This window comes from Coturnix japonica, chromosome 21 (assembly GCF_001577835.2).
Source record: "Coturnix japonica isolate 7356 chromosome 21, Coturnix japonica 2.1, whole genome shotgun sequence".
NCBI lineage: Eukaryota > Metazoa > Chordata > Aves > Galliformes > Phasianidae > Coturnix > Coturnix japonica.
Window position 1 is genome coordinate 5910636 of NC_029536.1, and position 25110 is coordinate 5935745.

A 25110-nucleotide genomic window follows, 5' to 3' on the forward strand; every position below is an offset into this window, starting at 1 on the left:
TCCCCGGGTCCTCCTTATGACCCTTCATGTAGATGGAAGTCACACTGGAAAGCCTCCAGTCTTGTGGGAACTCACCAGTCAATGAGGAGAGCTGACAGATGATGGAAAGCAGCTCGGCTGTCACCTCCGTCAGTTCCCTCAGCACTCTTGGGTGAATCTCATCCGGCCCCATGGACTTGTGGCAGCCCAGTTGGAGCAGTGTGCTCTGTGTGCTCCTGAATCATGGGGGGTTTAGTCTGCTCCCAGTCAAGACTACCAGGTCAGAGAGGAATACCCTGAAGATAACTGGTCTGACCTTTAAAGACAGACATAAAGAAGGCATTCAGAACCTCTGCCTTCTTGTCATGGTTTAATAATTTTGTAATTTTGCTATCAGTATTCCACATCATAACATCATATAAATCATGAATAATTTTACTGAATCTGCAACTTACAGAAGAAGACTACATCTCCCAGAGAACAACACGATAGGTCACGGGACCTGGACTCTATATTAACTCAGTCGCAGAACAGACTGACGTCTTTCGAGTTCTGGCGTCCAGGGGAGTGTGTGGGAGCCTTCAGCCTTTCGCCTAGATTTCACAGTAGGCCTCTCGGTTACGGGACTCATTCTCTCTCCTATTTTGCTTGATTTGTTAGCTCAATTTTCAGTTATATTGTATTATATTGTGTTATCCTGTATTTCGATATAGTATTTAGTAAATAAGTGTGCCTCCTTAGATCGTTGCCGCTGTTTTCTTTTTCCTAATTAACTTTTTCCTTTTGGCTTAGGGCCCCTGTCACGGACGCAGGTGGATTTTTTTCGTTCAAACCGTGACACTTCTCCTTATCCTCAGTGGTCACATTCCCAGCCTCTTCCAGTAAAGAAAGGAGATTCTCCGGAGTCTTCCTCTTATTGTTGATAAATTTGAAAAAGAGTTTCTTGTTCCTTTTCACCCCAGTGGCCAGGCCGAGTTCAAGCTGGGCTTTTGCCATTCTGATGTTCTCTGTACGCATCTTAACAACTTCTCTGTACTCTTTCTGAGTCGCCTGTAGAGGAGGTAGATTCTCTTTTTCTCACGGAGCCTCAAGAACAGCTCCCTATATGCCAGACTTCCTCCCCGCCGGCTCATTTTGAGGCTCATGGGGACAGCCAGCTCCTGCGCCTTTCAGACTTCCTTCTCGAAGAGACCAGCCATCTTGGATCCCCTTACTCTCAGACTGAATCGCAGCAAACTTCCCCTGCTGGGTTTCTGAACGGTTCCGAACCATTTCACGGTCGCTCTGTCCAAGACAGTCCCGGACGTTCACATCTCCCACCAGACCTTCTCTGTGGTCTTTATGGTTGTGAAATTCCCCCTCTTGCCCCCCTCCCTCCCAGGTGTTACAGCGGTAAATGCCCTGAGCTATTCAGGGCCTTCCTGCCATCCGTCGTTTCCCGAGCACAGCGTAGGCCGGCTGTGAGCACCCGGTGGGCGGAGGGACGCGGCGGGGCCGCCCCCGTGGCTCGGGCGGCGCTTTGCGACGAGCGGCGCTGCTCGGCGGCGGGGCGTTTTGCGACGGTGTCGCTTTGCGGCGGGCGGAGGTTGTGGCGGTTGTGGCGGCGGGTGGCCATGCTGCTCACCGTGTTCTGCCTGCGCCGCGACCGCAGCGAGCTCACCTTCTCCCTGCAGGTGGACGCCGACTTCGAGCTGCAGAACTTCCGCGCCCTCTGCGAACTCGAGTCCGGCATCCCGGCGGCCGAGAGTCAGGTCGGGGCCGCTTCTCTCGCGCTGCTTTCTCGGGGGTGCGCGGTGTCCGCCCGAGGCCCTGCCTCCCTCTGGGGGGCGGCGGTTCCGCGTCCTCCGCCCTCGGTTCCCGGTTGGAGGCAGGCCGGGCTGCCCGCGGGCTCCTCGCTTGCTCCCCCTCTTTCCAGAGAACGTTTGGAGGCTTTTGCCCCGTTCTCTGAGAGCTGTGGGCACGGTGCTGCGCCCACATGCCGACAGCCCCATCTTGCCCGGTGCTGGGCTCACAGAGCTGCTCGGGGCCGGGCTGCGGCCTGCTGGGGATGCTGGGCCCCGGAGGGAGTTTCTCAGCCTGCTGTCTGCCTTTTGTCACCGTATGTTTGCAGGCTGTCGGGCAGGGCAGTGTCAGCTCTGTCGCTTCATCTCAGTGCTCTTGGTAAAGTTTGTCAAGTTTTTTTTTTGTTTCCCCCCCCCCCCCCCCCCGAAGTTTTTGCTTCGCGAGCCGTTTCCCACTCTACCTGAAGAAAGTGTTTTTCTAGTTGAGTAGATATTAGTCAGCGAAGGAGGACTGTGAGACAGGAAAGCCGCACATCCTGCTGAGCAGGTTCCCGGTGCCTCACCTGGCTTCAGGCTGCTTTCCTCTGCCCCTGTGAAGCGCTGGTTTTGCTGCTTAGCCATGGTGAAGAAAGGCACGGTGCCTTCTGGTTCTGAGACCAACACTCCAGTGTGTGGGGGTTATTGTGCAGCAGAACCTGTGCTCAACACTGTGTGTGCCAGGTGCAGCTATAGACAGTGGTTTGAGTTGGGAGACGCTCCTGAGAAAGTGTAAAGGGGACGGTATTGAAGCAGGCTTTTTTTATTAATTAGCCCAGGAATGAAACTTGCCTAACTTGTTTTCTAAAGCAGGAGGAGAAAATTGGGGTTATGTGGGTTTTGTGCCAGGAAAAAAGCAGTGGTATATGGTAGGGCTTCTGCTTTCTGGGCTTGCCTGCAGTGCTGTGTTACAGCCAGTGAGGCACCAACATCCCTACAGCAGGTGACAGCCAGTCCCTGCCCCTGGTGTTTGACAGGGATGTTCTCTGCTCTCAAGGGGCTGTGAGTGCTTGGTGCCTCAGTGACCTTGTTTTCAGAGCTTCCCCTCTTGTGTGACAGTGACCTGCCAGCTCTGCATCTATTTCAGGATGAGGAGGGGTCATGTACTAACATACTTGCTTTTGGTGGGAGTTCCCTTTGAGTCTTTGCACTGCTGCAGTTTTGTGATTACAGGGACTACAGGTAACATAGGTCAACTCTGCTCTTCAGGAGTGCTTCCGCTGGCTTTCTGTTCATCTGTCTATTTATACATTATTCTGTTTCCTTTTTAAAACTTTTTTTTCCAAATGTAAATTTATTGTTTCATAGTTTCGTGCGGGTTGGAAGGGACCTTAGAGATCATCGAGTCCAGCCCCCAGGATTCGAGCCTCTGTGTAGCAGAGCGGCACTTCTACCACTTGCGCCACAGGGGGGATTCGAACTCCGGGCCCCAGTGTTGCAAGGCGGCGTCTTTAACCACTGCGCCACCGGGGCACACATTGTTCTTTCACTTACTCTTTCTGCCCAGTGTTTATGCAGTGTTCTTTGGATCCTGAGTAGAAAGAAAGCTACAGAAACATCAATTATCATCAAAGCATTTGTGTTGAAGGATTTTACATGCCTAAACTATCCCCCAAAACCAGGGGGTGTTGTGGGTCCTTGTGTTGCATCCACCAAATTTGGTTTTACTTCACGTGGCTTTCATTGCTTTATGGATGGCTTCCTGGTACAAAAAAGGTGATGCATTTAATAGCAAAGACCGTGCGGGGTGCTCTAAACCACACAGTGTTAGTCTGAGTCTTTATCGTGAAGCCCGTGGCCTTGAGGTGTGGAGGACTGCGGAGTGGCACAAGATAGTGTGTGCAGCTGCAGGTGGGTTGTGTTGATAAGGGGAGGTCTACATAGCATGGAGAGCAGAGGGGAAGAAATATAGCTCACTGTGTTTTCTCCCTTGCATCAAGCGGGTGCCTTTTCTGGAGAAGAGGGAATCTGGAGTTAAAACTCAGTTTTCTGTGTTGTTCTGTCAGTTGGTGGTATATCTTTTTTCTCTTTATGTGTGTGTGTTGGGTCAGATTTCTAGCCTTTGTGGGCTTCTTTGAAAGAGAAATATTCCTGCTGTATGAGCTTTACTTTGGTGACAACTGATTTCATGACTGGGCTTCCTTGCTCCATGAAGATGTTCTCCCCGCTGCCACTGTGCAGAATCCACCTGGTGTGTGGTGTGGCTGCCTGCTTCCTTGCCTGGGTTATCTCTGGAGGAGCATGTGCTGGGTGCCTGGCTGGCTTACAGCTCACTGTATGCTGCAAAGTGGGTAATTGGAACGCAGCAAAATGAAGTCATTTTATTTTAGCAGCAAAGTGGAATGGGTCAAAAGTGTATGAAGCCACTCTGCTGATGGATGTGGAGTGATTAAGATTTGTGTGTGCAGCTGGGATTTGATGCAAGCTTGCTTTCTCAGCAGACAGCAGTGCTAGGAGTCAGGCTGTTTGTGGTGTGCATGGTCATCTGAGAGGATGTGCCCATCACGAGCCAGTAATACCTTGCAAAACAGCAGAGCAGTGTCTGCATGCCTTAATATAGTTTGCAAGTGGGTCTGTATTCACTTTGTAGGGGGACTCACAAGCCAATTGAGTGCAATACCGTTGATGTTGTAGTTACTGAGAGGGTAGAAACTTCATCTTTATTTCTAATGGTGTCTGTTTTTCCTGTTCACATGATTCTGGCACAGAAGCCTTAATGCTGAGCAGATGTGGTTACTGGGATGCCAAAGACATGTTTTCAGTGGAGCTTCTGTTCCTTTAAAGAGCATCTTTATTTTTTTGGGTTGTGTTTTATCTCAGTGGCAAGGGTTTTGTGGAATCAGAAGCCCAGAATGTCTTTCTGGTCACAGGCGAGTCTTGTGATGGTGCACGTCTGCAGTAATTGCCTGTTGACATTTCAAGGAAAGCATGGGAGTAATTTGGGACATCTGTAGGTATTACGGATCTAATGTTAGTAGAAATGTTCCCTTGGCGGTTATTCATTTTTTTTTATGTCGGTATGTTTTTTATTTGTTGAGTCAGATTAGAAAATCATAATAGAAATACACTTTGTGTATTACAGTCCAAAGGAATAGATTTGTGCCACTGGTTGCAGTGGGATGTTTGGAGGCTGATGATTTCAGTCTGAGTGGACTTACATCACTGAAGCAAAGCAGAAGTGGCTGAGCTAATCACAGAGTTCTTTGTGAACATGGGTTGTTCTGGGGAGCTGTGATCTGGATAATGGAGGAAATCGTTGATCTGTAGATGATTCAGTTCAATATCTGTCCTGATGGATGCTGCCTGCATGTATACAGATGAGTCTGTGGTTAGGAAATGCAGAGCTGGAGGACGGCAACAATATGGGAAGCAGCCATGACTTGGTTAGTAGCAGGGATGTGATTTTAGAAATGTGGCAAACAGTTCTGATGTAAGCTGTTCCTTCCTTCAAAGATCTTGGCCTCTAATTAAGAGAGAAGTCTTTCTCTGAGATGCTGGGCTTTGGGAAGTGGCTGCTGGCTTTGGATAGAACAAACGCTGGGTACTTGTCCAACCACTTTGTGTTGAGGTCTGCCTGTGCCTGAGGTCAAGGTGCTTGGGCAGGACTTGTCTATGCGCGTGCTGAGGACTGCACACCTGTTTTGAGGCTTGAGGTGGGCCCACGGGAGTGGCTGAAACATGTTTCTAGAAAGAAATAAAATCCCATCCTGATCTGCTTGGTCACACTTGTTTTCTCCTTGCACTCTCCCCATGAGCAGATAGTCTATGCGGAGAGGCCTCTCACTGACAACAACAGATCCCTGGCCTCCTATGGCTTGAAAGATGGAGATGTGGTGATTTTACGACAGAAAGAGGCTGTAGAGTCACGGCCCTCAGTCCATTTCCAAGGTAAGAAGTGATGTGTTTGCTCTGAGCATCTGAAGGACTCACTGTTTTTTATTCTTTTTTAATTTTCAGTCAGAGAGATTGAGAAGTGCTTTAGGCAATGGGTTCAGCCTTGTGTTCCCTCTGTGGTATTCTCAATTGTGAATCTGGAAGTGACTAGTCTGTGATTCAAGAAGTGTATTTCTGAGGACACAGCAGGCCAGGCAGGAGAGCAGGCCAGTTACATAAATCAGTGCCAACATCCCTCACCCAGTAACCTGGCTGTGTGGCAGTGCTTCTGATGTAAACTGCTGTTAAAAGGATCTGGTCGAATAGCCTAGTATTAAGACTGACCCATCCTTCCCATAGTTATTTTACTTAGTTTGTTTAGCAGAACTGCAAATAAGAAGCACTGGTACATTTGACCTCTTCTTCCTCCAGGCCTGCCGAGGATAGACTTCAGCAGCATTGCAGTTCCTGGGACATCGGCTCAGCAGCGTCAGCCACCAGCACAGCGTCTTCGCCCATTACCTCCCGATGCGCCTTTGATCCCTCAGGGTTTGGAAAACCCGGCATTGCTGCGGGAGATGCTGCTTTCCAATCCCCATGAGCTGTCCCTGCTGAAGGAGCGCAATCCGCCTTTGGCAGAGGCGCTGCTCAGTGGAGACCTCGGTAGGTTGGTTTTGCTGCATGAGGTGGTTCAGAATCTGTCTGAGCCCAGTTCCAATACTACATAGCCACGTGTTTTAAGCTGTCTGGGCTACTCACTGCCAGCTTATTAATGGTGCTCATACAAGGCACCAGGTGGAAGCACTGTGGACAGAGTTCCTCTCTTTCTAATAAGACTCTTTCTAGCAGTTTGGGTATGTTTCTCCAGCTTGGCTTTTTGGACAGCCCATATCCCCTACTTTGAAATATATGCATGGATTAGTTGTGTTTCTGTGAGTGCAAGTGGCTCAGCTCCTGATTTTTTTTTTTATGCTAAGAGTCTCTGTATGCACTGCTTCCACCAACGTGTTGTGTTTGCAGCACTCTAGAGCTGAGTGAGAGCTCCACTGAGGGCAGTGAGCTCTAAGACCATCTCTCCTTGTGGTGGTTAGCTGCTGAAGTAGCAGGCATCAAGGAGAGAGTGGAAAAGGAACAAATAGTTGGTGTCTTTAGGGAGCATTCTCATTAGGAAGAGTCATAAATGTTTTCATCTCTCTTAATCTTGAAAGTGTGTATTTTGGGCACTTCCTGTGGCACAGATGAATTCTAGTACAGTGTCCCTAATTTTCTCTGCAGCTGATTTTGCTGTCTTATTCTTTGATTAAAGCTTTGAACTCAAGTCCCCTTTTAAGTATGAAGAATGGTGTTTTGGGCATTGAATGGTGCCCTTCTAAGCCTCTGCAGGCCTCTAGATAAATAAAATCTGGTTGAGCTTTCGGAAATGAATGAAGAGAAGGACCATGTAGTGGGAGACTTTCTCCCTTTCAAGGTCACATCCTACTGATTTATCTGTTAAAGAAGGGAGCTCACATGGGTGTTGATGACTACTGCATTTTTTACTTCTTACTTTTGCTCAAGTCCCTGTTAGTTAACACGTGTTGTGCTCTGATGTTTTTTCATGCTTCCTTTGAGCGTTGCATCTGTAGTACATAAAAGTTTTCTCGTCGCCCTGAGGAGAATGTGCTGCTTCTGGCATGAAATGCAATGTTAAACCCAGGACTCCCAGATTTGGCTCACCTGCTGATCTGTTATGCACATAAAGCTTTATCTCAGGTGTGCACTTTTGGTTCCAAGTCTCTGCAGCGGGATACCAGAAGGAAGTGGTTTTATCTGCTCTAAATTTGATGTCCAAATGTCTGAATAGACGTGTACCATGTGGCTGTGCTGCATGTGTTGTGGGTACATCAGAAAGCACCTGCGCTGTGGAAACCTAACTAAATAAAAAGCACTAAAACAGCCACCAGATGCTTTCCTGAGTGTGTAACTGTCTCTGATCCAGCAAGTTCCTTGATGGGAATTGCATTTTTTGAAGCAAAGCCACAACCTTCTGTGTTTACAGAACTTAATTTATCGCCAACTCTCTTTGGCATATGCTCGATCAGTAAAAAATAGTCAGAGGCCATCCAAAAAATGGAGACCTGAAAAGCATGCAGCTAAACCTCCTTAATTAAGTATCCCTTCTAGCATCTTTTGATTGCAGTGGCAGGCGTCTTTAAGAATTACAATACTTGTGTTGCTTGGGCTTAAGAATCTCACTTTTCCGTCTGCTGGAAGTTTTTCAAGATACACATGCACATTTCAAACCAGAAGCTTGCCTTCAGATGAAGCCTGTTGTGCTGCTGATTCTATCCTAGAGTGCATGTTGATGCAAAATGAATTGTTGGCTGTGCCGGGACATGATTTGTATGAGTAATTAATAGTAAAAAGTATTCCTGTATCTCTTTATTACTGCAGATAAATTTACCAGGGTATTGCTGGAGCAACAGCAGGACCGAGCCCGACGGGAGCAGGAGAGGATCCGACTGTATTCAGCTGACCCTTTTGATCTTGAGGCACAGGCCAAAATAGAAGAAGACATAAGGTAGCAGACCAAAGTCACTGGCAACTTGGAGGCTGCAAGGAGTGTGTTCAGAAAGCAGGTCCTGCCTTAACACAGAAATCTGCCTTCAGGGTAGTGCTTTGAGCCACCTTTGCAAGTAGTAGGATCAGGAACTGGGTGGTTGTGCACAGATGAAGCAGCAGCACTGCTGTCCACATGTGTGAGGTCTCAAAGCTGTCTAAGTTGGGCCACTGAAACCAATGAAGAGTTGTGGGAAGCAGTGAGTTTGGGTTTGCTTTTTACTGAATATAGTTGCGTCCTTCGGAGGTAGTATTTAGGTGCCTTGGATGTGTTTTGAACCTGAGATCCTGTGCGGGTCTTTGACGTGGGCTCTCTGCACAGCAATGGAGTGTCTCCTCCCATTCCAGACTCTGCGTATCACTGCTGTCAGAAGAGGTCTCTAGAAACATGTTCTGCTCATGAGCCCTTGCTCCCTCTGTCTGTGTTCCACATGTATTTACATGGGGGTGAGGTGTGATTTCTTAAATGGGGTGATGAATCCTTGAACTGGAAAATGGCTTGCAGATTTGTCCTTGATAAGGAAATGTCTTTCTGACATGGGCTTATTGTTGATCATAACCAAAATTACTTTGTACTAAGTCATTATTGCATTATGACTGACAAAGTGTTAGTACTGGATAATGGCTTGGCATAGCAGTGCTGAATACAGTGCATGAATCTGTAGATAAATCATTGCTTGGAGGCAAAGAAACACTTTCCTTGCTCAGTACATGAGGGGGAATTGGGACAGATAAAGGGAATATGTCCAAGATTGTGCAGCTGTTGGGTAACAGTTGGGCATGTAGCAGTCCCAAGATTTCACAACCTGTTTAGTATCTCAGCTTACTTGAACTCTTGCTTAATCAGCTGTCCTCTGCCTGAGATTGACTGGGAGTTCCTGCAGGCATCACAGTTTCTTGAGACATATCTCCATCCTTCAGTGGGGCGTCAAGAACAGAGAAAACAAAATAATGGATTCAGCAAGAAAGCTGAACCTGCAGATCAACTGCACTGTATCTGATGTAAGATGGAACAGCAAAGGACATTACAATGTGAGGCTATTTGTTTTACAAGCTGGGGTAGCAGGGGGCTTTAGCTCCCATGTGAGCCACCACGCCACTGTTAGCTGCTCTTAGCTGTTTTCCTCCTGCACCAAAAAAAGCCCCACATCTACCCGTCCTGTTGTGGGAAGGTTACAGGAAATGCATGAGAGGAGCTTGATTTTACCTTTGCCTTTTGGGGAGGAAACGTGAAATGACATTAAAATGGGAATCCCCTGTCCTTTCATAGATAAAGCTATTTGAGATGTAGTCACTATGGATACCCATCACTTTCAAGATTACTATCAGCCACAATGAGCTTCTCAATAAATGTTTTTTATCTGTGGAGTTGAATTTGCAGTGAGGCTTGTGCTCATGGCAGTGTTCTCGCTGCAGTTTCAGTTATGAGCCTCCTTTCCTTTGCCTGAGAGAGATAAAGTGCCAGGGAAACGCTGGAGGATTTTAATGTTAAGCTGCTCTGTGGGATCCCAGTGTTGTGGCTACTGGAAACATCTTCATCATATGCCCTGTTTCCTTCAGAGTGACTAATACATATGCCAGTTTTTGCTTACAAGCTCTCCATGTTAGCTCTGTGATGACAAATTTCTTGCAGACAGGTAATCAGGTGTGCCACAGTGTGAGTTGTGCAAGGTGTGGGAAGGTGCAAGGGAAGTGACTTGGTATGTCTGGATTAAGCCAAGATCATTCCTAGCAATCCTTCTGTTGAGAAGGCTATATTTAGCTAAGCGATGTTTGTTGTGGTTTAAAAATGATGTTCGTAGCTAATGCAAACTGCAGCGGGTGGGATTACCAGGTCTGTAATCAGAGCGATGCTCATGAGGTTTTGCTAATGAGAGAGGTCTGATTTTTTTTTTTTTTCTTCTTGTTTTTTTTCTCTCTTCTCTGGTCAATTCAGGCAACAAAATATTGAAGAAAATATGACGATAGCAATGGAAGAGGCACCTGAGAGCTTTGGCCAGGTGGTGATGCTTTATATTAACTGTAAAGTCAATGGACATCCAGTGAAAGCCTTTGTCGACTCAGGTGAATTACTCCTGTGCTTTTACCTCTTTCTCCATTCTCGTTTCCTTCATTGAATGAGAGATTAAACAATCAATTTTTTTTGCCTTAAATATTCCTTTTATGTAATAAAATACCGTTTTACAAGATTTTAAAGCACCTGATTAAAATCTCAGAACAGTCTGAGCGTTGAGGCAAACAGTCAGTTGTGGAGACAGTTTGTGGAGCAGCACAAATAAGTGCTTGAACAGCCCTGGTCAAGGCTCCTATGAATGTCTGGTGCCTGACTGCTGCGATGCCAAAATGGTCACTGCTATGTGTGCGTCTTATATCAGTTTACAGATAGAGGAACTTTGCCAGCCTTAATGCTGTACCTCCCATCCGCCATGTTAACGTCCAAGTACTCAGAGCTATTCCAGCTATGCAGCAGTTTGTACCTTACTGTTTGTGATCATCTGTGACTGTAAATTCAAATTAAATTGTAAATTCAAAGCCTTTTATGCCATGACACAGTTGCTTAATGCAGGTGAGGTGGTTTCCCAGCTTCTGCGTCCAAGATCTTAAGCCCTTCCAGGAGAGTGATGTTTAATTTGTGATGCCCTGTCAAGACTCAATGCAAGTTCTGTTTCTGTTAGGTGCCCAGATGACCATTATGAGCCAAGCTTGTGCTGAAAGGTGCAACATAATGAGGCTGGTGGATCGGCGGTGGGCTGGCATTGCTAAAGGCGTGGGCACTCAGAAAATAATTGGCAGAGTGCACTTAGGTAAGTACTGCCATTCTTAGCTTTAGCAACAGTTCTGACTTGAGCCTTCTTTTTCATGTAATTCTTTTAGGTGAGGGAACCTGCAGCTCCTGCAGTTGAGAAACTGTTCACTCCAACTGCAGAAGTGGGGTTAAAAAGCAGGGTATTTCCTGTTGGGCAGTGTGAGTTGCACAGGAAGCGTTCCACAGTGGTGGAGCGTTTGATACTCTTCCAGGAGGAGAGGTCTGCATATTTGGGCAGGTTTTCTAGATAAGAGAAGGTTGTCCCTGTTATGTGAAAAAAATGATTCTTTTTTTCTGTTCTTGCTTCTTAGGCTTGTGCTCTAATGAATGTATGTAGCTACTCCAGCTCTGGCTTGGAGGCTTAGATGAGCAGTACTAAAGACTCTAAGACCGGAACAGCTTTGACAATAGTTAACTATCCAAGACCAATGTAGGCCTTGTAATCCCTGGTGTTTGTCCACTTCTGGGCTTATTTTGATCAGAGTCCAGATGTCAGCTCTCCCCAGTGTGACTGTTCAAGCCTTTCCTAGGGGATCATTATATCATCATAGTCTTGTGTGGGTTGGAAGGGACCTTAGAGATCATCGAGTCCAACCCCTGGGATTCAAACCTCTGTGTAGCAGTGTGGCACTTCTACCACTTGTGCCACAGGGGGGATTCGAACCCCGGGCCCCAGTGTTGCAAGGCGGCATTCCTACCACTGCGCCACCAGGGCACACTAATGATGAATGAGCAGGATGAAAGAGCAGAACATAATGTGCTGCGTTGTAGCTTCAAGGTGATGACTCTTCTCCCTTGTATTTCAGCTCAGGTTCAGATTGAAGGGGATTTCTTGGCGTGTTCCTTCTCCATCCTTGAAGAGCAGCCCATGGACATGCTTCTCGGGCTGGATATGCTTAAAAGGCATCAGGTAGCAAAACCAGTTTTGAAACAGTTATTAGATTTTTCAGTTCCAAGGCACAGTGTAAGCACCATACCTGGGAATGTTATGTGATTTTCTGTGAAGATAAAATAGTAGATAATTTTTTGATCAGTCACGAAAGGTATATTTTTGTGATGCACATCACGGATGTATGTATAGGATGTCTGGCTGCTCCCTGAAGTTTTCTGCTCAGATCAAAGGCACTTGGAGCTTTTCAACTGAATGATTAAATGCAAAACAAATCAAATGGAGGCCTCTGCTTATAATTGATGCTCTCTATCTCTTTTGCATAGTACCATGAGCCACTCCTGTTGGAAATGGATTGTTCAGCCTTATCTCTTTTTTTTTCCCTGGGTACTGATGTGCTCTGTGCAGGCCTCTGATGTCTCAATGCTCTTTCACAGTGTTCCATCGATCTCAAGAAGAATGTACTTGTAATTGGCACGACCGGCTCAAAGACCACTTTCCTCCCAGAGGGTGAGCTCCCAGAGTGTGCCAGGCTGGCTTATGGGGCCGGGCGGGAAGACGTGCGGCCAGAGGAGATTGCAGACCAGGAACTAGCAGAAGCAATACAGAAGTCTGTAGAAGAAGCAGGTATCATAATGAGCCTAGTTGAAATCTTTCTCTGCTTGGTTTTCTTGTTTGTTGTGTATGCCTGTTGACAGCACTGGAAGATCCCTTCTCCTTTTCTCAGTTTCTAGATGTAGCCTAATGCAGCATCAGTGAGCAAAAGGTGGAGAGAAAGGGGCTTTGTTTCTGCTTGTGGCATCTAATTGCACCAATCTTTTCCTTTCTATATAGCAAAATCTGTCCACACAAAGGAATTTGGGCATGCTTTTTGTTCAGTTTGTGCTCTCCTTGCAGCTTTCTAGCAGCTCTGATACCTTGGTCTTCAAAGATAAGTGGCTGTCTCTGGCACCCGTTCACCTGGTTTGAATTGCTGTGCCTAGGCAGGTACACAACGCAGCTATTTTTGTTTTAGCAACCTCGCACAAGGGCAGTATTGTGAATTTCACCAATCCAATTCTTAATAGCTACAGTGTACAAAAACAAATGAGCCCTAGCAGTACATGCAGATATTAGTGCAGAAGGAATAGCAGACTCAGCAACTACTTGAGTCTTACATGTGCAGTGTCTGAGACTCCATCAGTGTCTGATTGCTGCCCCTCTGCGACGATCTGGGTGTGTTAACCAGCAGCTTATGCCCACCTATTTTTCCAAGACAGCACAACTTCACAGCAGTTTTTAGAAATGTGCAAAACATTTTGCTATGCTTAAGATGATAAAGTTGATTTCCTGAATTATTTTCTTGCAAGTTTTTAACTGCAACATGATTAAAAATCCAAGTCTGATAACTATGTGCATATAAATATGTATACATATACAAAGAGAGAGAGAAAATAAAGTTATAATGCACTGATTTTTTTTTTTTTTTTTTTAACACTTAACCACTTGCTGCTGTCCAAAGTGTAATCAGTGACATTTTCTTTTTTTGCTGATAAACAAGCTGGCTTACATAAGAAGAGTGCACATTCTTTTGAGTTCTTTTCTTCAATTTTAGACATGTTAGCTTCCCACACATAGAAAAGCCCCAGTGGAAGGCCATACTTGAGTATACCAGCAAGAAATGAGTAATATGTTTGACTTTTTAAACCAGTCTTAGAATGCTTATTAATTTTACTTGCAACGAGTAAAGAGGATCAACAGAAATTTGTCCTGGTTTGTTCCCTGCTGAGTTTTGAGATTCCTGAAGGTCAAACTTGATGGATTGGGCTCATGTCTCTTCACATAACCTGGAAAATGTGGAGATCAGCTCTTCTCCAGTTAAAACTGTAGACATTGTCATTGGTTAGACTTAGTTCTCTGCTGAAAGGATTGATCAGAAAGCAAACCTCTTGACCTGAAACAGCGTCTCTCTGTAATTTACAGCATTTTAGACAAGTGCTTTGAAATGAAAAGTGTCTAAAGTGACTTAAAGCTGCTTATATACCAATACAGTTCTAGAAACAAGGAGGGTTTTTGCTCAGGCTGATCAACAGCCTACCATTTCCATTGCTAGTGAGCCCTAGAGGAACTTAAAGGTTAAGAGAATGGGAACTTGCTTTTGTATGTTCACTTAATACCTGTGGAGCAGTAAAGTACAAAATTAAAGCAGGTCTTCTTTAGATGGACTCTACGCAAGCCATGGACCTTTTACAAGCCTCTGATTTGCAGGAATATTGTTACCTGTATTCTGAGGTGTCAGAATATGAACTCAGACCCTCTCGCTCTCTTCCAAAACTATTAACTGCTGCTAGATGGCACCAGAAAAAAGCAAGAGAAAAGGCTGTAAAGAGTGGGGGAGAAAGATCATAATGCAGCATCAAGGAACCTCAGCTTCCCACAAAGCCTGTGATCTTCTGTAGCAGCTCAAGTGGTATAAAAAAAATCACTCTGTATATCTACAGGTGATCAGAGTTCTCAAGAGCTTATCCCATGTGCAGCTTCTCATCCAGGCAGACTTGATGTAAGAAAGGCATTGCCTCCACATGTGCAATTCAGACTTTTCCTAATACAGGGAGGAATCCATCCCTAGTGATGCACTTTGTGGAGAAGAGTTTGTTCCTGGTGTTGGCTAGATGGGTGGGGCTGGGACTCAGCTCCTTTGTATTCCCTGGGAAGAGGATGACACTGAGTCTCAGAATGAGTGTGCCGAGGAACACTTGGCAGCACACCAGCTGCTTCTGCCATCAGAGGGGCTGTGGACTCCCTTATGGTTAGACCCTGAATACAGAGTGAAAAGGCCATTCTGTTTCCTCTCTAAAGTATTGGCTTGGAGGAGAGCTTGAACGTAATATTGCTGAATAAAAAAGGATCTCTCTTGTTTTCATCTGTGTTCTGTGTGACAAGCCTCTTTGCCAGCCATGTCAAAGATGAGCAGTCTGAAAATGTGCAGGGTAATGCAGGATTTTAAATATGCCAGCATGCCAAGTTGTTGTAGCTTCATTAAGGTCAGATGAGCAACCCAGAGAAAAGATTGATCTGGTACAGAGTACAGTGACAGGTTCATGTTTATTGATTGGAGGTGTGGTATTGCAGCATTCTGTGCACTGTTTTTATCCCATGGAGAAGAAAAAAAGAAGCAAGTGTCTGAGGTGAAAAAGGCAGACTTCTTCCACAATACAGAACAGAAGGCACATCCTGGCTGTGTGTGAGCATGGTTAGTGCTCTCCAGTACTACTGGATATCTGTAAAAGGAGAAAGACTTGAGGTTAATTGGTTGTATGTGCTTGGGATCTTTGAGCTTGGAGACCTTTGGGATGCAAAGGAGAGAATATGCAACAAATCATACAGCACAATCTGAACAGCTCTTTGGCTATGTGACACAGAACAGAGTAGAACTGTAATGGGAGAGCGGGTGCTATTTCAGCAAAGGTCAACTTGGTGATTTAACAACAACGTTGAGAGCTGATATATTTGCAAGACTAGACCATTAGCAAGATAAGCTCACTTATTTAGTCTAGCTTGATACCTAGTCCCACTGTAGTGCTCCTGTAGTGGTCTGCGATTAATCTGTCCTCCACGTGGAGTAGGAAGCAGTGAGCTTTTTGACTTCTGGCTGTCTGTTTCTTTGCTTTGTTCTTCAGTACCTCAGAGAGCAGTTCCTTTTTGGGGTTTCTGCCCTAGGATCTTTGTTTCCCACTTGCAGCAAGCTGGTGTTTGCTCATCTTCTCTTGCCTTTGCTGGCATGATCCCCTGCAGAGTAGTAGCAGCTGGGAGCACGTTCTAAGATGCCATTTTTCATGCCTCATTTCACTGTAGCATGCCTCCTGAATCTGGCTGTGCAGGGAACAAGCAAGCACGCTGCTAGACATCTGCCTTGTGCTGCATATACGCTGTCAAGCGCGTGCATCACTTGCAGACCACACTGCAGTTTAGGTAATGCAGAACAACCTTTCAACTGTTCTTTAGCAGAGGTACTTTTGATTTGATATGGTGAATCGCCTGGGCAGACCTCCTGTTGGAAGCCAGGGAATGTGAGGAGCTCCTGCTGCTCATGTGCTGTCTTTGCGGATGGCCGGGAGGGGAGCTGTTGGAGGGCTGTAACCATGCATGTTGTGTGCTTTGAATGCTAACATGAGTTTGGTGTGTTTGTTTCCTAATCCAAACAGAACGTCAGAAGCCTTGATGCATGTTGTGTGTGTTTACTGCAGCTGGAGTGGGCCACAGACCAGGTATTTATAGTCATCAGTTCATAAGCTTTCGCTAACAGCGTTCACAGTACTCGCAGCAAGACCATCCTCCTTTTGAGCTATTAGGGAGCAACCCACATAATGTGAAATTATGAACCTGTTTAAGAGTGTGGGAGAACATCCTGCTTCACTTAGCCAAAGGCAGCAAACTTGGGCTGCATGTATGAGGAAAGGTGGGCCCCTCTGTTAATGCAAAGGAGAGCCCTGTAACTCTGACCTTCCATCCTGTGCTTTCCAAGTGATGCTTGTTGCTTACCTAAAACAATTCTGTTGCCTCAGCTTCTGTTGAGCGGAGGCAGTGAATTCTTTGACGGTTTAAGGAATTTATATACAACACGTACACACATATACACAAACCAAACCACTGGAACCTGCTCCAAAACTGTATATCTTAAGATAAGTTTGAAGTGGATCTGATGAGCTTAAATACCATTGTGCTGTTATATGTGTGTTTGAGTACTGCTTTCTTGAAGCAGCGTACTGATGAATGCAGCCATTATGTTACAGCCTCCCCAAGTAATTTTATACCCACAATTTCAGTTCCATCTGACATCATATGAAGGATGGATATCTGGATATCGTTTTCTAACCATCTTAATGTACTGGAGAAGAAAAACTGCTTCTCTGGATACCTTTTGCTGCCATTGTTGCAGCTGCACTGATATACAGATGAAAAAGTAACGAGGTTTTAAAGTCTTGATTAAAGAGAAGGTTATGGCTAAAAGAAAACCTGAAGTTATTTTCAGCTTGTTCAAGCCATCTGTGAAGCACCCATATGAAGTACTGCTCACACGTATCCCACTGAAGCCTGCTTTCTGTGTTGCAAAGAGGAATTTAGATTGCTCTACTTTGAAAAATAAACAGGGATGTTGGGATTTCATCATCTTCTTGGTGATTTAATTGCTCACTTTGAAGTTTAAGTATCCTCTAATTGTGAGCTCTCTAATTACCCTAGAACTGGCTTTTTGTCTGTCACTGTCAGTAATGAAGTGTCTGCAGCTGGACTGTAGTTGCTGGATTTGCACTTGGTTATATTTAGAGCACTTGGGACTGTCTTAACAACTTGCAGTAACTAGTGATACAGTGGTGCTCTAATGAGTAATGCCCAAGTGGAGGTAAATGTGCCAAGATGATATGTAAACTGTCATTTTATCCTCTGTTCTAAAGGCATGGATCCTTGAAAACTACTGTAGGGAGCCTGCTTTTCAGGGGAGTTGGACTTGATCCCTAGAGATCCCTTCCAATTCCTACAGTTCTGTGATTCTGTGCAAACGGTGCTGCTTCTGTGTCCTAATTCTTTTATTTTTTTCCCCCCTATCTTTTCATACAGAGAATAGTGACAAAGAAACTACCTCACTGGAAATGCCCTCCTTACCAGCTTCTGATGGGTTTGAAAATCCAGTCCAGTCTTCAGGACTAAGTTCTAAAATCTGCAATCCCACAAATAAATTACTTGATCGATCTCTCTTTGCCCCTGCTTCAACACGCTCAACCAAATCTAGCCTCACAGAGCCCATTGATCCTAGAGCCATCAAGTCATTTGAGTCTTCAACTAAATGCCTGATCACCCCAGGAAAAGACCATCCTCTTGTGTTACAGCATCTTTCCAATAACTCTTCCTTGGCAAATAATGACCACTCTCTTCAGACAGAGGAAGTGAATTGTTGCAGTCCAGCTTGCCTTTCACAGGAGACACTTGGCGAAACGTTTCTTGCTGACAGTCTAATGGAATGTAACACTACAGAACAAGACTGTGGTGAGGAACCTCTGTTGGAAGTGACAAAAGAAAATAGTTTGTCTGACAGCACTGATGAGCTTGGGCAAATAAAAGATGCATCTCTGCCTTCAGAACTAAAGGATCGAAAACAGAAGCTCGCCATAAACCATCAGATGTTGACAGAACCAGAGAAGTTTGAGCATCTGGAGAAACAAACTGACAAAACTGACCCAGAACATCCTGGCAAAATTGGTGAGGTGGAAGAAGAGGGCCATACAGCCAGCCAGCCAGAAATTCCTCCTGCAGAAATGAGAGAAGGTAGCCTGGAGAAAGCAGATCTTCCCTGTGTGAAAGAGCATAATATCCAAACATCTTGTAGTTGTGTGGATATGGAAGTGGATACAGCTGAGCATTCTGTAGCTGAAGTGCACATCTCAGCAATCAAGCAGAAGTGGCAAGTAAGGAATGGAAGGGCATCTGACCTGAACTCAGGTGCCTCTTCTGTGGAAGTGGAGTCAGTGAAGTCTGCAACTTCCCCGAGTGATGCAGTTTCCACCTCTGATGTGTTGCAGTCTAAAAGCACCGGTGAAATCCCCCAAAATTGTAATGAGTTGTCCAATTTAACAGCTGAAAACAGTTCTTCCCCCTCCATCATTCATCAGCAGGGCACAGATCTGGGTAGACATTTAGAAGAGCCATGTTTTTCTCTAGCATCAGCCTTGAAAGAGCTTCACAAACTCTTGATCAGTTGTAAAGGAGAATGTAAACTTCTTACATCTGAAGTTTCTCAGCTGGAAATGGTTCACAAAGAGCAAGTACAACGGAAGGGGTTTTCTGAAGATAAGCAGAAAGGCTCAGATCGAGATGGCCAGCAACAGAGTAGTTCCTCCTTTAACGTGAGATCTGAAGGTGGAAAAGCAGAGGGGAACCAGCCTTGTGATTCTGGCGTAGAAAGTGTTAGTCTTGGGTCTGTCATTCACATGGAATCAGCTCCTGGAGAAGATGCTTTACAAATTCCAGAGTTTTCAGGTAAGAGAGATTTGACTGTGGTGACTTCTACAGGGATATCTGACCAACAAGAGAGCTCTGAGCAGGCAGAGGTTTTGCCGGAACAGAGCAGTGTTTCCTCTCAGCCTTCTTTGGATGAAGGTACATCTCAAGACACTTGGGCATCACTCACAAGAGCACTTGAGAGAAGCAGCAGTTCTGCTCCTGACAGCCCAGCGTTGGTGGGTGGATGTGAGGAACCGCTGCCTAGCCCACCCACTGAGTCCACAGAACTTCCCTTGGTTGCTTCACCACCTGCTTTCCCTGCATCTGATGTTGATCGAATCCTTGGTGCTGGCTTTACCACACAAGAAGCTCTGGAGGCTTTGGAACGAGCAGATGGGAATGTAGATCTTGCTCTTCTCATTTTGCTAGCCAAGAGTATTATTGTTCCTACCTAACTGTGGAAGAGGGGGACTTTTAAAAGACTTATCTAAATTACACATCGTAATGTACAAGCAGAATGTTAAGCTGGAGTTTTTAATTATTTGCAGCCGAAGTAACTTGTCTCTTCTGTTTTGCTTGTTAGATTTGGCCTTTTGAAAAGAAGAAAATGTCCTCGTATTGTGTGGACTGGATAGCTTTTAATTATAGATACTGGATGAAAATTAATGTTTTTATTTGAGTGCAAAATTTTTGAATAAGCTCTGGTGTTATGAATAAGAAGTAGAAGCCATTAAGATCAGCACCCTGTCCAGCGCAGAGCAGACTATGAGATGAACCGAGTGTGTGTATGTGTGCAGCCAATGGAGAGGCATGACAGATGGTGTTGTTATAAAGGGCACACACTCAGTCTGGTGTGGCACAGATGCAAAACTTTTCTAAATGGGCTTTTTGGATTTGTACCGTTTTCTCTCTCCTACACCTTATAGCCAAATGTCTGTGATGCTGTTGAAACAATTGTGGCAGCTACTACAGGTGCCCACAGGTGTGTAAAACTTTGCAAAAGGATGGGAGGGTGTTGAGCATTTTTGGAAGCATGGGTTTGTGTTTGCATGGGGAAAACTTTTGCCTGCTTTGGACAAACCCTTTCATGTTCCTGGGCCAGTGTGTTTAAGGTTACATTGTGGGGATAGGGGGTGGAGAGAAAAAGGGGAGGGATAGAATTTGGTTCAAGCAAAACTAAGAGATGTACCGACTTGAAGATGTGCTGATATCAATTGTAGGTGGGAGGGGAAATGTAAAGGGGAAAAGTGTGTTTTACCTTTTATTTTTAATTTTTTTTTCCCCCTAACTTTGCCCATATCATGCTTCTCACTACAAAAGAACAATCTCAACCACTTAAGGCGAAACCTTGATGGTGAAACCTTGTAACAAAGCAACTGCATGTCATGGCTTTTAATTGCATATGTCCCAGGAAGGTGGATTCTCTATGTGCTGCATGGGGTTGTGATCAGCAGAATGAAGAACTCTGCTTTGCTTTGGCTTATCATGATGTTTGGGGATGATCAGCCTCTCAGCAACTGTGGAACGCCTGCAGTGCCTGATGGGCTACTAATTGAATACCTCGTAAAGAGGGCTCCCAGTTAGGGCTTATGGAACACACGCTGACATGATGTCTGCGTTACAGCTATCAGAGCCTTCCAGGAGGTCCTTGGGGAGCAGCCTGCCTGATTAGGACTCTCTGAGGAAGCCCTTACCAGATACTTTTTCTTCAGGTGAACTACTTTGGGGGTTTTGCAGAGCCTCAAAATACTCTTGGGGTTGGGGAAGGAAAGCATGGTTGAAATATGATACCAAATTTGAAGTTAGGAACTTAATCTCACTCATGAAACTCCGAAGTGGCTCCCTGTGAAGCGTTCTTCTTAAACTTTCTCCTTTGGAGCTAGACCTGAAGTGGCTGATCAGCAATGGCTGGAAACATGACTTGTTCATTGTTTCATTTGTTGTTGTTGTTGTCCCGGACCTCTCCCTGGTGTTCTTTCCCTGCTCCTTGGCAAGTTTGCCTGTCTGTATGCCAAGCTGTTCTTTGTGTAGGGTAGTGCTTAAAAACAACACATATTTGGTTTCATTTGTGAGCCTGCAGAGTCTTATGTCTGAGTGGTGGTCATCAGATTCTTCTTAGGTGCTTAGGTAGGCAAGGGATTGGTTATTTTCTGAAGAGCTGTAAGGCATTCCTCTGTTGGAAGCAGCTTTTGCTTGAGTTGTGGATGTACCAGTGAGGCTTGGTGTTCCCAGACAGACTTGGCTTATATCGCGCTACTGGCGGTCTCAGCAGCAGGCATTGCTCTGTGCTTGCATTGGGAGCAGCATTTGGCTTTTTGGGACCCTTTGCCCGAGCAGCATCAGGTAATTCCCTGCTGGCTCTGTTCAAAAGGATTCAGTGAGGCGGGATTACAGCTTTTTGATCTTTACATGCAAGTAGTAGGAGCTGACCCCCAGTGAAGCTTGTTGGTACTCTTTGTGGTGAGCACCCCAAATAATCAAAATCCCATTCTGTAAAGGGTAACATTTGGACTACTGCAGGAGTGCAGACAGTGTCATCAGATCTCTCTAGAAACTTTAGGAAATAAGATTTCAATATTAGGCCCATTCACGTCCCGTTCATTACCAAAAGCATCACCGGGAGTAGAGCTCAGCTCCAGAGCCTCCTTACTCATAGTAGTGTTTCTGCTCCTGATTCACACTGTGGCTCTTGGTGTCAGAGCCCATCTCTGGTATATGTGGTCTGTGCACCAACGACACCAGCTGCAGGTTGGCCCCCCTGGATGTCTGCGGGTTCATTTACTGCCAGCTCCTTGAATCATCAGATGTTAGCCATTCAATATTATACCCTTTTTGTATTTACATGTTTATGTTTTTAGAAGCAATTGCTAGTAGCTAGGTGCTGCTTTGCACCAAACTGGTTAAAGGCTCTAGTTTTACAGCCATGTTTACTTAGACTGCAGATACAGAATTTATGCTATAAAGGCTTTAGAGCATCAGCAAACTTGCTTCAGTGCTCAGTTTGATTCTTTGTCAAATACAGGTTTTGAAATCTGCCTTTCTGCCTAAGCTGTACTGAAGCATTTATCAATACTATTAGAATTTCTTCTGTAACTCTCTGAACTGCTAGAAACAAAGCCTGGCCCCCATGTCCCCCCGCTGATGAATATTTGTACTGCTCTTTTATCAAGTTGCTCTGAGCCTGGTGATCTAAATCTTCTAATTTCACAGAGCCTCGCTTTGAGCAAATGGCCACGTGCTGCTGAATTAGACAGTGATTTTGGCTTTTCAGAATCAAGATTTACATCAGAGAAAATGTGGATGGTGCTGAGTGTCTGAGTTAAAATAAAACACAAGAGCGATTGCTGTCTAGTTGACTTCTGTTTCAGTATGTGTGTGTGTCTCCTGCTGTGTGGACACATCCTTAGCCCACGACCCTTCACCAAGCTTTCCTCTGGGTGGCAGAGCAGGAGTGTTTGTATTTGTGTGTGTGCTAAAGCTTTTTGGCTGGTGTAGGAATAAAGATACAATGCCAGAAGCTGCTCAGGTTTTGGAGGAACTACGTGAATGGGCTCTGTGCTCAAATAAAGCTCTTCACACTCTTCATTCATCAGTGCTCCACACTAAGCTGTCACATCAGCTTGGCAAAATGATTTCCCTGTGTACAGAGAATACAGCAACACTGGACGTGCTTTGTTAAGATGGCAGTGCTTGTGGTGATTGCTCTGGGTCCATTGAGTGTGTTCCTGGATATTTCCTGAAGCCACTGTGGTTCCATACCTAATGATTGGTTGCTGAGAGGTATTCTTTTCCTGAGATCCCGAAGGGATCTCCTTGGCCTCTTTCTGACTGTGTACTCCTGTAAATGATGCTGCCTGGCAAGCTTAGAGGTGATGAGCATTGAAATAATACTTGGTAGTGTCTGGGCACAAAGCAGTCTGGCAGGAGGCATTTGCTGGCAGACCGGAGCAGTGCTGCATTTTGTGAGTCTCTGCCTCATTGCTCACCGTGCTTGATGTTCTGTTTGGACTCTTGGTCTCAAGGGCTGTTAACCTTGTACCTCCAAGAGATGTTCCCTTCTTTCTTTGTCTGTCTGCCTTCACCCCCTTGTAATTTCCCTTCCTCAGAAGTAGCAATATTTTACTTGATGGTAAGTTTTCTTTCAGACACTATGCCATTAGTGATCAAAAGGAGGAACACATCCTAGGGGTTTCTTCACCAGACTTGGATGCGCCATGTGGCTCCGCAGGAATCGAATATTGATTCAGAGGGGCCTTTTGCCATCCTCTCTTGGAGATCAGCTTGGGAAACAGGGTCAGTTTAGTGTAAATTGTTCCCTTCTGAAGCATTCAGATTTCTTCCTGCACTGCGTAGACGTAGCTTAGTTGGTGATCCAAATGCGTAGTGGTTTGGGTTACTTCTTGACTGATGCATTTTAGCTTAAGAGTTTTACAAACTCATGTCAGGAACTTGAGGGAATCAATTCTCAGGAATCCTACAGCTGGTTGCATTTGTGTCATTTACTTTTCTGGGCTGAACACACTGCAGTTGTCCTTGTGGGTGGCTGAAGGGAAACGTGCTTGTGTCATCAGACAGTGGGATGTGGTTCTGCCCAAAGTAGTACACACTTGATTCTTTTATTTTTATTTTTTTTTTTTAATATTGGGAGTCTGTTTATCAACAAAACTGATGTGTAAAATAAATTTGATATTTAAAAAAAATAAATAAACACTTTATCATAATGTTGTTTGATTGGTCTGTAAGTCTGCAAATGGTGCGAAGAGCAGCTTGAGGTCCCTTGGGTTGTTGGGCACAGAGCAGAGGAACGTGGATGGAGGCCTCGTGGCAGCCTGTAGCACTTGACAGGGAGTGGAGGAGTGGAAGAACAGCGCTGAGCTCTGTGCTCTGCTGACAGTGACAGGGCCCAAGGGAATAGCATGGAGCTGCATCAGGAGGGGCTGGGAAGGGGCTGGGGTCAGGGGAAGACTGTGCACAGTGGGAGCACTGGCACTCCCAGCCATAGGGTTTGGAACTGGGCAGTGTGGGATCCATGCATATGGGGTTTGGGCTCGGAGCTGTGTGGGTCCCTTTCAGCTTGGGATATTCTGTGGTTCAGACAATGAACGTGAGCTTTATCCCTCCAACCAGTGACCCAGGACCCCCGGCAGTCTCAGGAGCTGACCCACGGGGCATGGGCTGACTCCTGGCCTGCATGCACTCCTTGTGGGATTCACAGAGCAGACTGTGACTCCACCCAGAGAGTATGGAACAGTTTTAATGAGAGCAGGAGTAGTGTGGACATTCCCCTTCCCCATGATCCCCTTGCACACCCTCAATCAAGAGGTGACTGATGCCCTGCTCCCAGACTGCCATAGGTACCCCCCACCCCAGCCCTTAAGAGGAATCTGTGAGGCAATGGCTGTAACAAGGACAAGTCATGAGAGCACTTCTGGGCCATGGCGGCACGGGGCCGAGAGGAGCGGGCTCTGTGCTGCGAACGGGGTCGGGCCTCGGTGCGGGGGCACGGAGGGGCTGTCGGGGGAGGAGCTCGCGGCGCTGCCGGCACCCAGAGGCGATGCGTGCGGTGCCACCGAGTGCGGCGGGGGCCGGGGGGCGGCTTCGTCCCGGGGAAGGCCGTGCGAGCATCGAGCTGTCGGTGCGGCCTTGGGATGCTGCCTGCAGGGAAGCGCGGCGGGCGCTGTGCCGGGTGCCGAGCCGTGGCTCGCGCTTTGCTCGTCCTTTGAAGGCTGAACTGTAGGCAGCCGGTTTGCATCGGGTTGAAGGGGCTGGCGCTGCCCTGAAGGTGAGCGAGAGAAGTGGGCAAAGGAAGGGTGAGTGGCGGGATCCGAGGAGGGCGTTTTGTGTTTGCGTGCGTGTCTGCTGTTTGCCTGACGTGTTGGGTGCGTTGTTGTTCCGGGGCTGTGAATGAGGACTCCCCGCTGGAATTGGCAGCGAGCAAAGGAACGGAGCGAGGAATGGATCGACGGGCCTGGGCGCCGTGTTGGACTGCGGCTGTGGAGCCAACGAAGGTGTGTCCAGTGTCCTTCCTTACATCATTGACTATGTATGAGGTGTACCTATATCTGTGTAACCATTTTACAAGTCAGGGTGCAGGTTTTTGGTGGAGCTATTCCCCTTGCACCCGGTGCTGCAAAACGCTGGAATAAACATAACATTTATAACCAATCTCTGGA

The 25110-nt window shown here is 46.1% G+C and overlaps 1 protein-coding gene across 3 annotated transcripts; it reads left to right on the forward strand.

Annotated features, from left to right (window-relative positions):
- The first annotated feature begins 1529 nt into the window (after positions 1 to 1529).
- LOC107323516 (protein DDI1 homolog 2) lies at positions 1530 to 23658 on the forward strand. 3 transcript variants are annotated; one of them, XM_015882697.2, is made up of 10 exons: positions 1530 to 1730; positions 5555 to 5684; positions 6102 to 6332; positions 8103 to 8229; positions 10204 to 10331; positions 10943 to 11071; positions 11880 to 11983; positions 12400 to 12589; positions 16147 to 16209; positions 17558 to 17669. In XM_015882697.2, the coding sequence occupies exons 1-9, from the start codon at positions 1593 to 1595 to the stop codon at positions 16161 to 16163; spliced, it is 1194 nt and encodes a 397-aa protein (XP_015738183.1). In that variant the 5' UTR covers positions 1530 to 1592; the 3' UTR covers positions 16164 to 16209; positions 17558 to 17669. The 3 variants fall into 3 exon arrangements, with proteins under 3 accessions (XP_015738183.1, XP_015738181.1, XP_015738182.1); XM_015882695.2 differs by lacking the exon at positions 16147 to 16209 and having other exon boundaries at positions 17558 to 23658; XM_015882696.1 differs by lacking the exons at positions 1530 to 1730; positions 5555 to 5684; positions 6102 to 6332; ... (2 more) ...; positions 10943 to 11071; positions 11880 to 11983 and having other exon boundaries at positions 12475 to 12589; positions 17558 to 23658.
- Positions 23659 to 25110: the final 1452 nt, after the last annotated feature.